This window comes from Enoplosus armatus, chromosome 15 (assembly GCF_043641665.1).
Source record: "Enoplosus armatus isolate fEnoArm2 chromosome 15, fEnoArm2.hap1, whole genome shotgun sequence".
NCBI lineage: Eukaryota > Metazoa > Chordata > Actinopteri > Centrarchiformes > Enoplosidae > Enoplosus > Enoplosus armatus.
In genome coordinates, this window is record NC_092194.1 from 17,111,263 (window position 1) to 17,126,993 (window position 15,731).

The 15,731-nt window shown below is 40.3% G+C and overlaps 2 protein-coding genes across 4 annotated transcripts; both read left to right on the forward strand.

Moving 5' to 3' along the window:
* Window positions 1-643: 643 nt before the first annotated feature.
* Window positions 644-8,829, forward strand: hadhab (hydroxyacyl-CoA dehydrogenase trifunctional multienzyme complex subunit alpha b). Of its 3 annotated transcripts, none has more exons than XM_070919975.1 (20): window positions 644-715; window positions 1,480-1,521; window positions 1,637-1,707; window positions 1,796-1,929; window positions 2,224-2,362; window positions 2,465-2,584; window positions 3,022-3,124; window positions 3,336-3,458; window positions 3,561-3,679; window positions 4,049-4,105; window positions 4,198-4,307; window positions 4,455-4,589; window positions 4,818-4,989; window positions 5,100-5,186; window positions 5,276-5,416; window positions 5,650-5,718; window positions 5,917-6,112; window positions 6,242-6,356; window positions 6,510-6,655; window positions 7,961-8,829. In XM_070919975.1, exons 1-20 carry the CDS (start codon window positions 649-651, stop codon window positions 8,104-8,106), a joined length of 2,292 nt encoding a protein of 763 aa, XP_070776076.1. In that variant the 5' UTR covers window positions 644-648; the 3' UTR covers window positions 8,107-8,829. The 3 variants fall into 3 exon arrangements, with proteins under 3 accessions (XP_070776076.1, XP_070776077.1, XP_070776075.1); XM_070919976.1 differs by having other exon boundaries at window positions 649-722; window positions 1,487-1,521; XM_070919974.1 differs by having other exon boundaries at window positions 649-710; window positions 1,454-1,521.
* A 513-nt stretch (window positions 8,830-9,342) lies between these two features.
* On the forward strand, window positions 9,343-15,217 carry LOC139297570 (kinesin-like protein KIF3B). The gene is made up of 8 exons (XM_070920300.1): window positions 9,343-10,743; window positions 10,846-10,947; window positions 11,153-11,275; window positions 11,468-11,586; window positions 12,531-12,647; window positions 13,493-13,607; window positions 14,372-14,550; window positions 15,067-15,217. Exons 1-8 carry the CDS (start codon window positions 9,343-9,345, stop codon window positions 15,215-15,217), a joined length of 2,307 nt encoding a protein of 768 aa, XP_070776401.1.
* Window positions 15,218-15,731: the final 514 nt, after the last annotated feature.

Consider the following 15,731-nt stretch of genomic DNA (forward strand, 5'->3'; position numbering starts at 1 on the left):
CAGATCTAAAGGTTTTGAGAGGATCGTTTGAATTTAGTCAATATTTAAGAAAACTGATGATTTTGTGATATAATGATCTTGAATCTTTGAAAATGTTGTCAGTCTGCCTGTACATGCAATCTGGTTAATTTTATATGTAAAGGAAATTGCCTCGAATGAAAACAGTGTAGATGCAGTCTCTCAAATGGATTTCTGCTTCCGCCTTGTGGTAACATGCTGCTATTGCTTCCATTTAATCTAACAATAGTATATTACGTTGCAGGTATGCCGTAAGCACATATTTGTAATGACTAAAGTATTTCATATTTGTCCGAAAAACATAAAATAAATAATTTGAATGGCAAAGTGAATTTAAAACAAAAGGATTTCCAGTCGTTCAGATGTTCATTTCAGGCTTTTGAAGGGGCCGAGTTAAACGGGGTTTTGTAGTCCTTGCGCGTCCAATGAGCTGCGAGTTCGTCACAGTCAGCCAATGGTATGCGGGTGTTAACAATAAACGCCAATCAGCTTCTTGTCCGATTCATCGGGTTTCAGGAAGTGGCACAAAGTCGCCAATCTTGCTTTCCTCTCAAGTACCAATGATAGTACTTTGACAGCAAGCTAGTTAGCTTCACTTCTCACCACTGCTGACTGACCTCCGCTCCCAAGATGGCTGGTGTTCGAGCCCTTGGTGTTCTTTCCAGAGCGACATTAAGGAGATATGCTCTCTTCACAGGTAGAAAGTACATGTATTTAGTGTTTTTAAATTAAAGAGAACCAGCGTGGTGAATGATACTGAAAACACGGGATTTGCTAAGTGCCGTAGATGGGTAATTAGCTTGTTTAAACTAGCTGTTAGCTCCGAAGAATGTAATGCAGAAATGTGTGGTCGTGCTTCAGATGACATGATTTAGTTTTTTCAGCAAACATATTTCTCAATGAAAGTTTAACCAGTCTATTCATTGAAAGTGGAACTTGTGAACGTTTGGTTTTAGCGAGCAAACTTAAGCGTAAACTTGCCATTTGTGCTAGCATGCTGGCTGCTACGGAACAGCGTACGCTAGCATTAAGTCAGGGTGGCTCTGGTTCAAAAATTAAAGTTTGAAATCCGACTGTTTGCTTCCACTCTTGACTGAAAGGAGGTCCCTGTCTAGACAGATTAGACAGGGATTTGAGGACTTGTGCCATTGTGATGGCTACTGTTGCCTCTTTCTGTCTGAATGGTAGGCGGAGAATGTAGGTGAAGGGTCATTTTTCCACTGGATTGCACAGCATGGCCGAGACAGTCTGAGGTCATGACAATATTATGTGGACGAGTTGTATACATTTCATGTGTATGTTGTGCGAGGACATTTTGTTTAATTACAGGTTTTGGGCCTAATATAATGTTTTTTAATACGCACTGTGAGGGTGAATCAGCTAGGCAGTTTGGATGGCTTATAACATATGTTGGTTATATGACTAATAATGTTTGGCTTACTGTCATTTTTCTTTTTACAGGCGGTAGTTTTCGCACCTTCTCAGTAGCTCCTGCAATGCTAGGTAATTCCAAAATCGCTTCACCTTTATAAAGCATATGGGTATAAATAGGTCACCCTGTCCTGTGACACAATTATTTTCTCACTGTCGGTACAATATCTTCCCTCTCTAATTTTAGCTCAAACCCACGTGAACTATGAAGTCAAGGGCGATGTTGCTGTTGTACGGATCAACGACCCAAACTCCAAGGTGTGACCACGTTAAAAATGAATGTGTCCGTTTTCACTCTTTAATTATACAGATGTAATGTGAACCTAATGGTCATTTTTCCTTCCAGGTTAACACGCTGTCAATCCAAATGCAAAATGAGATGGCAGAAGTACTGAATGAAGTGTGGGCCAACAACGCTGTTCAAAGTGCTGTCCTTATCTCCTCAAAGCCGGGGTGCTTCATTGCAGGAGCTGATATTAAGTAAGAGAAATCTCATTAAATCCAGCGCTTATCAAATTTTGACATTTTTGAGTGGAACTTTTGTCACATAATGTGCTGTTATTGAATGTACAGTATAATTACGATTTCTTTGAAATTGCATCTCTGTCGTCCTGTGTGTGGTCTTAAATGAAAAGTTTGTTGCTGAAACACAGCACAAATGAGTATAATGCATCCTCAGCATTAAGATCTTGTATTATATTTGAATGAATCGTCCAAATGGCCATGCTTAGGATTTTTCTGGAATTCTTATGATATATTCCCGATTTGTAACAGCATGATCCAGTCCTGCAAAAATGTAGAAGAGGTCACCAAACTTTCTCAGGAGGGGCAGAAGATGTTCGATCTGATTGAAAAATCTTCGAAGCCCATTGTTGCTGCCATCAACGGCTCTTGCTTAGGAGGCGGCTTAGAGGTAAACAAAAAAATTACTTCAGCATGTTTGACTATAGTGGGAATATTTGACTAGGATGATTGATTATAATGTATTATCTAATGGGCTCTTTTTGCATTTCAGTTTGCCATTGCCTGCCAGTACAGAGTTGCAACAAAGAGCAAGAAAACAGTTCTTGGTACTCCTGAAGTAATGCTGGGTCTTTTACCTGGAGCTGGTGGTACTCAGAGACTCCCCAAAATGGTTAGTTATGGGTTTATAGTCCGTACATTTCCATTGATGTGCTTACTGTTTGAATTACTTGCAGGATGATGCAGATCATAGTATGTGAAAGCGTCCTATATTAGTTATAGTGTGTATCTTGAGTCAGGACAAGACCTGAAATGGCAAGGCTGTAGTGCAAAATAATTTGGCTAATGCTCATAATTGGTTTAAGATATTTACGGGCACCTTTGAGACCCTGCAAACCACCCGACAGATTATTTCCCCCTGCTCATTACGTCTAGAGTTCAACAATCCTATCCTTCAAAGTGCAGGATTATGACAAACTACAATCTAACCTCTTTCCATAACATGAAACAAAAATGTAAATGTTTATGTTTTATGCATTACACACAGCACAACACACTCAAAATCAATCAGTAAATCAGTTCACATATGATTTATTGTATTACCTTTAGGTTGGTCTACCCAATGCCTTTGACATGATGCTGACAGGAAGAAACATCCGAGCAGATAAAGCCAAGAAGATGGGGCTTGTCGACCAACTTGTAGACCCCCTCGGTAAGCTATCTTGACTCACTTATGATTAATATTACCCATTTTTAAGGTATTACCACCTGTAGAAATTGTAATTTGTAATCTCTAGTCAGTCATTCACTACTCAATGTAACACTGCATGCTTTTGGAGTATTTTACTGTGCATCATTTGATCTTTAGGTTAAAATGAATTGTTGAAATTCATCTTTGCATGATTTTTCTGCTCGTATTATAGGACCTGGGCTGAAGAGTCCAGAGGAAAGAACAATAGACTACCTTGAGGAAATTGCAATCGAATGCGCCAAAGGGATCGTCAATAAGAAGATCGCTCTCCGCAAAGAGAAAGGCATGATGCAGAGTAAGTTGTGCTGCAGTTAATGAGCATTTGACTTTCTGTAGTCACTTGTTTCACCATGAATAAACAATACTGCATTAAAGAGTTAATGTTCTTTCTCCATAGAAATTCAAGACTACGTTATGAGCTTCGGGTTTGTACGGAACCAAATTTACAAAACTGTCCATGGCAAAGTTATGAAGCAGAGCAAGGGACTTTATCCAGCACCCCTGAAAATAATTGAAGTAAGTAAAAACTCCTTCTAAACAATAACTCTCACTATCTTTGAAAGTCTGGATAGTATTGGGAGACTTTTAAGAAATAAGTCTGACTTTTGTTGGAAATGAGTCCAACCAGAGTGCAACTGTATTTTATTTGTTTTGTGTGGAAAATTGTAAGTAACAATTCAATTGACACTATTGATGAATAATTAATGTTTAATTAATTAATTTGTCAATTTAGATACTGAACATTCCCTGGCCACAGCTTGTTATATATTGATAATTGGATTGGGAAACTCTGTAGTACACTACCAGTATTTTTAGAAAGTTTGTGTCATATTAAACATGATTTGAAATAGATTTTTTTACCATTTCACCTTTCACCTTCACCAGTGTGTGAAGACTGGAGTGGAACAAGGCCCCGTTGCTGGATACTTGGCTGAGTCTCAGGTAAAGTTTGTTGGCCTATATCATTGGCAAATGTAGTATTTACAGTAGTACATTGTGCAAGTGAACATCATCAATTTTCATGTTTGTCACAGAATTTTGGTCAGTTGGGAAAAACCTCAGAATCTGCAGCCCTGATTGGTCTCTACCACGGTCAAGTCGTGTGCAAGAAGAACCGCTTTGGAACTCCTCAAAAGGAAGTGAAGTGAGTGGATGTCACTTTTACATACAGAGCTGGATGTTGCTTTGGTTTAAAAGAAGTATGAGTCTTAGGATCAATCTTCCTATCGTCTACTGTTCTCTATTGCTTTTGTTAGGTGGTAGATAAATTGTCTTTGTTGTTTGCCTGTAGGACTCTTGCCATCTTGGGAGCAGGTCTGATGGGAGCAGGTATCGCCCAGGTGACTGTTGACAAAGGTGTGCACACGATCCTGAAGGACACCACTCTGGCTGGACTGTCCAGGGGAGAACAGCAGGTTTACAAAGGGTGGGTTCTTATCAGGCATTAAAATATTAGTTGTTTTGGTCATGTTTTACTGCAGGTTAAGTATTTAATTCAAATCCTGACTGTACATTTGGTAGATACAGTTCCAGTCTAATGACAGAATAACTGTTATCATTTGTAGGTTTGTTTGTAGCATAAATATGTTGGAACCTGAAATCTGTGATCTTATAGTATGTTGATGACTCATTTTGACTCTTTATATCAAACAAGGTTCAATGACAAGACCAAAAAGAGGAACATCACGTCATTTCAGAGAGACTCCATACTGTCCAACTTGACTGGCCAGCTGGATTACAGTGGCTTTGAAAAGGCCGACATGGTTATTGAAGCCGTGTTTGAAGACATAAACATCAAGCATGCAGTCCTGAAGCAGGTGGAGGCCGTAAGTGTGACAGAAAAGAGGCTTAGTAGGTTGTTACAAAGAGAATGTACTCGCTTTGTTGTAAATATCAGTCTGTAACATTAAATCTAGGACAATATTGTGTATTGCAGGTGGTTTCCCCTCACTGCATATTTGCCAGCAACACATCTGCTCTACCCATCAAGGATATCGCTGCTGCCAGCAAGAGACCAGACAAGGTTTGTACTTGGGAGCCTTGTAATTTAAAAGTACTTCTTCTAAATGAAAGAAATTATATTTTCTGAGTATTTTCTCTGTGTGTCCTCAGGTGATTGGAATGCACTACTTCTCTCCAGTGGACAAGATGCAGCTCCTTGAGATTATAACCACTGATCAGACGTCAAAGGACACTACAGCCTCTGCTGTGGCAGCCGGCCTGAAGCAGGGCAAAGTCATCATAGTTGTTGGGGTGAGGCTTAGCGTCATGTTTGTTTCTTCTCTCCTTCTGTGGTTACTGACGAATGAATACCTTCTGTAAAACTTAAAAAAATGGTAACAAATGGCCAACAATGAAGTTGTATAGTGGCTGAAGGTGATGCAGAAATACTGATCACAGCAGTCGCTTGAAGATCACCATGATGGTGTTAATAATTGTTAAACGTTATTGCAATTCAATAAAATATTATACATATTTCTTTGCAGGATGGACCTGGATTCTATACGACAAGGTGTCTGGCTCCTATGTTGGCTGAAGCAGTACGAGTACTTCAGGTTAGTTGTACTACAGTTAAAAAATTCAGCCGTGAACTCTGCTCATTATTGTTGTAAATGCTGTATTTGTTATGTACTGTAGTACATGCAAGATTTGGGATCTGAGATTGACTAGATTCAGCTCACTTGAACACAACATATTCCTCATTTCAGGATGGCTGTTATACATATTATTAATTAATCTGTATGCACTTACAGGAAGGAGTTGACCCCAAGAAGTTAGATGCGCTCACCACAGGCTTTGGGTTCCCTGTGGGTGCAGCCACACTGGCTGATGAAGTCGGTATTGACGTTGCCGCCCACGTGGCCGAGGACCTCGGCAAAGCTTTCGGCTCCCGCTTTGGTGGTGGAAACGTGGAGGTTCTGAAGACCATGGTGGACCAGGGATTCAAGGGTATGAGTGGCCACATTGAAGGATTGTGCCCAGTGTTAGTTGGATAAAGAACTCGTGTTTTAATTTATGTGTACATGTTGTATTAAAATGTATTGATCCTCGTTTTATTTTATTTTTTTATATCTCAAGGCCGCAAATCAGGAAAGGGTTGCTACATCTACCAGCCAGGACTCAAAGTCAAAGAAGTCAACCCAGATATTGGAGATATCCTTGAGAAATACAAGATGACTCCAAATCCTGCTGTGTAAGTTGACACTGGACAATTGCAGAAGTAGCAATGCAGTTATTTAAGTTACACTAAAACAAAAACAAAACCTATTGAGCCTTGATATTATTATATTACATTTGGTAAAATGATTAAATGTTAACATGTTCTTACTTGTGAAACTTTTTACAGTTCATCAGACTCTGATGTGCAGTACAGACTCATTTCTCGATTCGTCAACGAGGCCGTGCTGTGTTTGCAAGAGGGCATTTTGAACAACCCTTTGGAAGGAGACATCGGGGCTGTGTTTGGCCTGGGATTCCCCCCCTGCCTTGGAGGTGGGTTGTCATCTGAGCCACTTGTGCCCAGAGGCTGTATCCTGTCAATGAAAAGACCAGTAACCTCCCTAAAGGGTGTCCCTTTCTTCTATGTTTTATGTCAATTTGAAAGCCCAGGAACTGTAGTGGCCTTAAGGACCAACCTACCTGTTTATCCAGTGTTATTTAGCTGAGGGGTGTTTCATAAAAGTGTCTCAGGTGAAAGTCAGTTGTGAATCAAAACTGAACCATTTCATAAAGCAATTAGGGATGATGAGATCAGACAAAGACCCAACACATCAGGCACCGATCACATCAATTCACAGTGAAGTAAACGGACATCTAAAGACATAAATGTGATGTTTGTGGCTACAGAGCAGCAAATATTAAACATAGAACACTCAGAATGAAATATGACAGTAAAAATGAACAAAAACCACTGTGATTAACAAAGCCAAAAATAACATTTTACACAAGTAGAGATAAACTTAACACCTTGAACTCCTGTGTTTGTTCAGTTTGTTGCAGAGTTTGCAGTTTGTTGTGTGAAAATTTTACTTTTTGTTGACTGAAAATGAATGGAAAAGATGTGTAAGATTCAAAATTACATTTAAATAACTTTGAGGTACCAAATAGGACACCAGCCAGGGAATTAATTTTTAGCAAGAAGATTATATACCACCATATATATATTATATGGTGAAAAAAACAGTTAAAATACCTTCAGATTGGCTGTCTGCCCCAGACTTCTAGGTGTGTGTTTCTTTAATTGTATTTAAGTAACATTTAAAGAGAGAACAAATGTTTCTTACTACAGGCTACAGGCATGTGTCAAAGTATCTTCATTTTAATTGCATTAAAAACACATATGTTGTCTGGAATACTGTGAAGATACTTAAAGACTGAAAGAAAAACATAAATTCAGACATTTTAAGTACACAGCCCAGGTGTCTAAATGTGTTCAATTTGACTGGAAACAGACTCATGGTCGCAGAGCAGCAGTGAATAGGAACCTTCAGGGAGGAACTTAAGAGAAATACTATGTTGAAATCTAGCAGATTGATTGTAACACTGGTTAATCTAGAGGTGAAGCTAAACCTGAACCAGCTAGTCTGGAAGAATGTGTTTGCATAGTAACTTAGGTTAGACCTGTTTACTAAACTAAATTTACTTAAGTAGTGACGTTGCTTTATGAAACAGCCCTTTAGCTGTTTACAGAGCAGCTCTTCATAGAGAAAAGAAAACAAGCCTAGAGTAACATCCTTGTTATCCATTTAACTTGTGTCCTGTGGTAATATTTCTAACATGTTATCTCAACGCTTCCAGGACCTTTCCGTTTCGTAGACACCTTTGGTGCTGACAAGCTGGTGGAGAAGATGAGGCAATTTGAAGCGGTCTACGGGAACCAGTTCACACCATGCCAACTCTTACTGGATCATGCAAAGGATTCTAGCAAGAGATTTCACAAGTGACCGACCCACCGTGTGTGCCAGTAGCTTTTACTAGAACTCCAGCCGCTAGAATGTGCCTAACATTTATATCATGAGTGGGGGCAAACATACCGAAAATACGCTCAGTTGACAGTTTATTAGGTTTTAATAAACGTAGATAAAACTAATATAACAGTCCTGCAGTAAATCCTGCCTTCGTGAAGGTTATAATGTTCAGTTTTTGTTAAAATAAGAGAGGTATGTATAACAGTGTGGAGGGTGTTGCTTGAGGTGCTGTTGAGTTCTCTATATAGAGAGAGTAGGAGAGAGATGATATATATATAGAGTGTTTGTGTTATTTAAACTACACTCTCTGGTGTAAATGTGGTGGACAAAAGCCTCAGCAAAAACTGAACGTTACAACCATCAAGAAGGCAGGCCTATCAGACTGCATTAGTTTTAACTGGGTGTTCCTAATAAACTGGCAACTGAGTGTGTAATGTCAGCAAAAATGGATGTTTTCTTTTGTACTTAAACATTATTGATTTATTTCATGATGTATAGATTGAGAAGCAGATGGAGGCTAATTATTGACACATTGCAGATATAAAGATGCTGTAGAGGCAGAAGAATTAAACAATTTTCCACCTGGCAAATTAATTCTTCATTACTGATGAATGTCTTGGCAGTAAGATTCAGCGAATGTCCTTTCTTTTTTGTACATTAAAAAGACTTTCTGGTTTGAAGAATGATGTAAATGTGAAGCCTGAATAAAATTTTGTTATTGAATCAAAAATCCGCTTCCTCTCTCAAGGTGCGTTCAAGTGCTGGTGGGGGGGTTAATTTATCACGATTACAGATTTAGACCATGAGCTGCGCACCATGAGAAGATTTGCTCAAATCCAATTCGTCGCGCAGGTCACATGTCTTATCTCCATTGTCCGCAGAGCAGGGTGTGTACCGCGGGGAGGCTGTGTGGGCTGGGCTGGGCCTGGCTGGGTGTTTTTCTTCAGCAGCATCCCTTTTTTTTTTTTTTTTTTAATCTTGTGACATCGCTTCCTCTCTGAGAGATGCTCAGGCCGGAGGAGACGCTGCGTGCATCGGGGATGATGAAAGCGGCCCTCATGAGGTGTGTCTGACCGCTTTTACCAAATGGAGCATTAGCTGCTGCACCTGTACGGAGGAGAAGGACAAGTGTGGACCCCGCCCCGAGAAAATGGCTTTTTTAACGTGGTGAGGATAGTTCATGCTCTTTCTTTTTTTGTATCTTTGACCAAAATGTCTAAAACCAAACACTGCGAGGCGGTCAGGGTGGTGGTCCGCTGCCGGCCATTCAGCAAGAAGGAGCAGACAGAGTGTGAAAACATTTTGGGGATTGATGACAAACTGGGGCAGATCACCGTCAGGAACCCGAAGGCACCACCTGATGATCCACTGAAAGTGTTCACGTTTGACTCCGTGTATGGCTGGGACTCAAACCAAAGCGACGTTTATGACGATGCAGTGAGACCCCTCGTGGACTCCGTGCTCCAAGGCTTCAACGTGACTGTGTTTGCCTATGGACAAACTGGGACAGGTAAAACGCACACCATGCAAGGGGTTTCCAACGACCCAGAGATGAGAGGGGTCATACCAAATTCATTTCAGCACATTTTTACACAAATATCCAGAACTCAGAATCAGAAATTCCTGGTGAGGTCATCGTACCTCGAGATCTACCAGGAGGAAATCAGAGATCTGATGTGCAAAGACAACAACAAGAAACTGGAGCTGAAAGAAAGTCCAGACTTTGGTGTTTATGTGAAAGACCTGTCTGCCGTGGTCACTAAGAATGCCACCGAGATTGAGCATGTGATGAACATAGGCAACCAGTCCAGGTCTGTGGGGTTCACGAACATGAATGAACGCAGCTCTCGGTCTCATGCGATTTTTCTGATAACCGTGGAGTGTAGTGAGGTAGGGCCAGATGGCGAGGACCACATCCGCGTTGGGAAGCTGAACATGGTTGACCTGGCTGGCAGCGAGCGCCAGAGCAAGACAGGTGCTAAAGGGAAGCGGCTGAAGGAAGCAGCCAAAATCAACCTGTCCCTCTCGGCGCTGGGGAATGTCATTTCAGCTCTGGTGGATGGGAAGAGCAGCCACGTCCCGTACAGAGACTCCAAGCTGACCCGCTTGCTCCAGGACTCACTGGGCGGCAACGCAAAGACAGTCATGATAGCAACGGTGGGGCCGTCCCACAAGAACTTTGATGAATCCCTGGCCACGCTGAGGTACGCCAGCAGGGCCAAGAACATAAAGAACAAACCTCGGATTAACGAGGATCCCAAAGACGCCCTGCTGAGGGAGTTTCAGGAGGAGATCGCGCGCTTGAAAGCCCAGCTAGAGGAGCGCGGGATGCTCGCGAAGGAGAGGAGGAGGAGGAGGAATAGCAAAAGACTGAGTAAAAGTCTGGCTGGTATGGAAGAGGAGATGTTCCGAGAGAGGGACGCGGACGTGTGGAAGGCTCTTGAGGAGGAACAAGAGGTGAAACATCACATGAGAGAGGGGAGTATCATCCCCAAGTCTCTGACCTGCCAGGGAAGCAGCGAGAAGTTAAAGCACCTGAAAGACAACAGAAAAAGCGTAGAGGACATGCAGTGGGACCAGGACGCTCTGGAGAAGATCATTGAGAAATATAAGGTACTTGTGACGATCGCGTGCCTTGTAGTGTTTGATAAATGAGACGCTGGTGGAACAAAAGAAATTTTACATAAATAATTAATTGTATGTCTTTGTTCACAGGCTATGGAGAGCAAACTGTTAGTTGGAGGAAAGACTATAATTGATCACACCAATGAACAGCAAAAAATGTTGGAGCTGAAGAGACAAGAAATTGCAGAACAGGTATGTAAATGATTAAATAAACGTAATTAAAGTAATGCTTTATTGCGTTGATTTCTCCTTATGAAACATACTTTTGTTTTACTTTTCCATTCATAATAGAAGTATAAATCTGGGTTGTCTTATACAGGAGGATGTTTTGAAAACGACGTCATCTTTAAGTTTCTATTCTTCTTTAATGGAGCTGAATGTTCTGTCTGATCTGCAGATAAGACGAGAGAGAGAGATCCAGCAGCAGATGATGATGCAGGACGAAGAGACTTTAGAAATGATAGAGACGTTCTCCTCCCTGCAGCAGGAGGTGGAACTTAAGACTAAGAAGCTGAAGAGGGTAAGATGACTCACCCGCTAATGTGTCCCAATGACATTAACCATAATTGAATCAGTTTCTCTTTTCTGGTTGGTGGAGAAGACTCTTCCACTTGTCTCCTCAGCCTTAAATTTATTTTGTTCGAATTTGGCAAATTAATGGCTTTTCCTCAAGCGTGCGTTTTATATAAACACCTCGTCATCTTCTGTACAGTTGTATGCCAAACTACAGTTGGTGAAGGCGGAGATGAGGGATGTCATTGATGAACATGTCACAACCAGACAGGAGCTTGAACAGACACAGACTGAACTCACCAGAGAACTCAAGTACAAGTGAGCGTGAGCACATATACTGTATGCAATGTCATTTTTGTCTTGTTTTCTCATCACCATCATCATATGCGGATTTCTATTTAGCATAAAAAAACAATTTTGTTGTGCTGTTTACAATGAAGAGTTAATAAAATGCATTGTTTTATTGTGGCGAGGTTGCTACAATGCTTTGGTCATAAAGAGTCAATGTATTACAAAAAGGTTACAGATTTCCATCCTTTATACCTGGAAGCTATCAGATATTATCATATTATTGTGAAATGTTTTCTACATATAATATCTGTTATGTATTGAGCATTATCTAATTGATGAAATGCAGTAAAAGCTGTGTTGTGCTGTATTTTCATAATACACCTGACATTGAGAGAGATATTCATTTATATGACAGTGAACTCTTTAAACCTTTTTTTCCTATTTTGAAATATGGCAATATTCTGCAAATCAAAATCTAGTTCTAAGTTTTAAAGTTCTATCTAAGTTTTAAAGTTTTAAATTTAAATGATGAACAGCTTAAATGATGCTACTCTATTTCAATAGTTTATGTTGTAATCAAAAAGGAGCAAATAACACAATAAACACGCTTTTGACTTTTCAGATTATGCCTGCTGTATATCTAGATATTGTTATCATCGAGATACAAATCAATGGCACTTGAGAGCATTTTGTTCTTAATTAGATGTTTGACTGTTCAATCAGGATATCAGGGAGGGATCAATCAGAATGTAACTGCAACTAAGCTTGGTAAACAGTTTGTTTAATGGACCGAGGGATGACATTGTCAACAAATCTGTGCTGGTTCTGTGTTATTGGATGACTTTTAATTATTTGTACTGGTACATTATGAGAAATGGGGGAAATATTTATCTAGGTAGGTAGCTATTTGAATTAATTTTGTTGTTTCCTGTGACTGCAGCTGAAACATACACTTGTATTCCATATTTCAGATATCTCTTGATTGAGAATTTTATACCGCCAGAGGAGAAGAACAAGATCATGAACAGGCTGCACTTTGACAGCGAGGAGGATCAGTGGAGACTCCAACCGGTCCTTCCATCGGAGAGGTCAGTGAATTAATTTCACATTGTTGACGTAAGAGACTGTAGGTGGTACAGTAAATCAGCACTGAATCATAAAACTTCCCACCACTAAAGCAGCAGAGATGCCAGTTTCTGCACCATCAGTTACCTGAATAGACCATGTTGCAATGCAGCTGTCAAGTATTACGTTTTTAAGTAGGATGTGCAAGTGTTGCTTCTTTAAAACTGGCAAAACTTTAACTCTGCAATTGCTATTTTGGTTCTTTTGGCCTCCATATATTACACCTGAGTGCACCTGCACATTCCTTCTCTAGGGGCTGTCAGTCAACGTTCTTGGAAATGTAGGAAATCAGTAACAGAAGTATAAATAGATAGATCAGGCAGGCTGAAGGAAAGTGGGCGACATAGACTACAGCATGACCTCCTTCAATAAAAGTCATAGATTGATGATACAGAGTCTACTTTTGTATAACTGTGAGTACAACATATTTCAAAATATGACCAAAGTTTTTGCATTACTGTCAGCCCCAGTGTCTATTTTGGTACAACCACTAGGGGTCGCCAAAGTCAGAATTTCTTTAAGTCTTACACAGAAGGGCTGTAAAGCAATCTGGCCTTACGTTCAATAGATAATTCATGTGCTCTGCCTTTCCGAGAAACAGATATCTTTATATAAACGAGACCAGACACCCTTGGTATTTGTCTTGTCTGAAACAGTTGGATAGCTGAATGGAAGATGGCACAGAGGAGATAACGGGGAGATTTTTCTGATCAGTTGACCATATGTGGGGCACTTGAGGTTCCTGAAGCTTGCGTCTTGCGTCTGTATTAAACTGAATCCAAATCCTTTTCCCGTGTCTTTGTCCCAGCGCGCCCACTCAGGTCAAGAGAAGGCCTCTCTCCGCTGTGGGATACAAGAGGCCAATCAGCCAATATGCACAGATGGCTGTTGCCGCGGCAACTGGGGCCCCATGTAGATACCAGGTCAGTGCTCGGACATTCACAGGGAGAGTTGGCAGAAGTACAGCAGAGAAAGAAATGTGAAACAGTGGTCTTACGCACCCTGTTATCATGTTCACGGCCTCCTTCTTCGTAGGAGGATGTGAAGATGATTGTAACCATGGAAACCATTCACAGCTTTAAGAGTTGCATCTTATGCTAGTGAACAATCAGTGCAATGTCTCAAAGCAAATACTGTTCTACGATTCTGAAATAGAAGCACTCAAATAATGGCTGCATCTCAAAATAATATGTAATAGAGAGGGATGCAGTCTTTTGGAATACATAAAGGTCGGGGGGGGGGGCTGAAATTACCTACTGGTACTATAATGGTTCACATATTGTAATAATATAATAATTATAAGACATTATAACAGCATTATTTCCAACAGTACAAGAATGTATCCATGCTATAGTCCAAACTCTGTTGCTCTGAGTTTAAATTAATTCAGATCGAGCTCACTTTGTTACTGTTAGATGCTGCTAACGAAACTTGACATTTCCTGCAGATGTTTCACAATAGAAGCTTTCAATGAAAGTGAATGGATTATGCACCTGAATCAATGGAAGCGTTTTAATGTGAAACGGGGAGGAAGTGTTGAGTTTGCCATAGCAAACAGATGCAACCAAAAATTTACAAAACACATGATCAGTTTAGAAAACAGGGAGGCTTCTTTCTAAAATAAAGTGGATTTGCACATGTAATTATGTTATTATAACTAAAACTTTACATTGATCTGTTCATACAGGCTGAGAATATAATGCTGTTGGAGTTAGACATGTCTCCACCAACCATGTTCACCTTGAACCTTAATGGCGCTCACCTGGAGAGAGCCTTTTCTCCCAGGCTGATGCACGATCTTCTGGTCAATGTTCCCATGAGACAGAGGAGCGCTGCATCGTCACGGGTCAGGAAATCCCAATCCTGGTGAGGGAACAGAGGAGAAAGGCAGACGTCTTACATGGTTACAGATGCTGAACGTTTCCTTTTTTTTAGGAGCATTAATTCAGGATATGACTGAACATTGCAGTAGAAACGTTATGTGAACAATTTTCATGAATTGTGTTAAAAATGTGTAATCATATGTTGGGACAATCCTAGTTTTTGAAATACAATTATAAGCATGTGTTGCTGTTAATGTTATCACAATTCCAAAAGTGAGTTTTAAAGCACTATTCAAGTGTCTTTGCGTGTTTTTCCCTTTTAACTGCTAACCACATGTACTTCCCATTTCTGTTGACCAATTTCCTCATTTTCTTACATGCAAACTCACTGGGATATACTTTAAAATGTCTCAGCACTTGATGAAATACTTACTGATATATTGCTATTGAATCACCAGGAAATCCTGTTGATACAGTTGGTCATTCTGTGGCATGGGACAGAAAAAAATGAAACATATTGCATCTTAAATTATAATTAAATCTGGGTTTTTTTCTACAGGTATCAAGCACCACAAGCAGCATCTGTCACATCATCGTCATCATCCACCACTCTGACATCAGAGTCTGAGAGCTTCTCTCCCTCTCAGAGACAAAGACCATCCTCTGCTGCCTATCTTCCACTGGGAGGTCCAGTTCAGACAAGCCCCTGATATGTGTCAACACAACTGTACACAGGGGCGGCCTTAGTTCAAGGTGGCACAAAGGAGACATGGGGGAAGTCTTATGCATTGATTTTAAATTGATTTTTTTGAAAAAAAATCACTTTAGTAAGCATGTATTCAACTTAACTGGAAAGCCAAGCATCATTTTGCCTACTGTTGCCTAGTTTCTCTTGTGGCGTACGCCAGTCTCAATGAATAGCACAGCCAAAACTTAATATTCGAAAGCCAGGTTTGGCATACAGTGAATTGTTTGGAGGATCTTTACAGTTCTTATTTTATTTTAATTTAATTTATTTAACAGCAAAACTTTAATCACCTATTTTCTAAAAGATAAAAGTCCGTAAAATGTATCTGGTCTTTGCCAAAGGGTGATGGTGCAACTGAGGGCCCCAGCTACTGGGGGGCCACCCTGGTTTAGTCTGTATGCTTGATGAATTGTTGCTTCAATTTCTAGCTAATGTAATTGTGAGCCAAAAATGTGAAGAAAGCTTGCAATGCTCTC

Bases quoted from the DNA above. Each gene is read 5' to 3' on its own strand.
- hadhab (XM_070919974.1), top strand. From the start codon at position 649: ATGGCTGGTGTTCGAGCCCTTGGTGTTCTTTCCAGAGCGACATTAAGG. The intron at 1,930-2,223 runs GTAAGAGAAATC...GATTTGTAACAG, and splicing joins ATTGCAGGAGCTGATATTAA to CATGATCCAGTCCTGCAAAA. The intron at 4,990-5,099 runs GTAAGTGTGACA...TGTGTATTGCAG, and splicing joins TCCTGAAGCAGGTGGAGGCC to GTGGTTTCCCCTCACTGCAT.
- LOC139297570 (XM_070920300.1), top strand. From the start codon at position 9,343: ATGTCTAAAACCAAACACTGCGAGGCGGTCAGGGTGGTGGTCCGCTGC. The intron at 10,948-11,152 runs GTATGTAAATGA...TCTGATCTGCAG, and splicing joins GACAAGAAATTGCAGAACAG to ATAAGACGAGAGAGAGAGAT. The intron at 11,276-11,467 runs GTAAGATGACTC...TCTTCTGTACAG, and splicing joins AGACTAAGAAGCTGAAGAGG to TTGTATGCCAAACTACAGTT.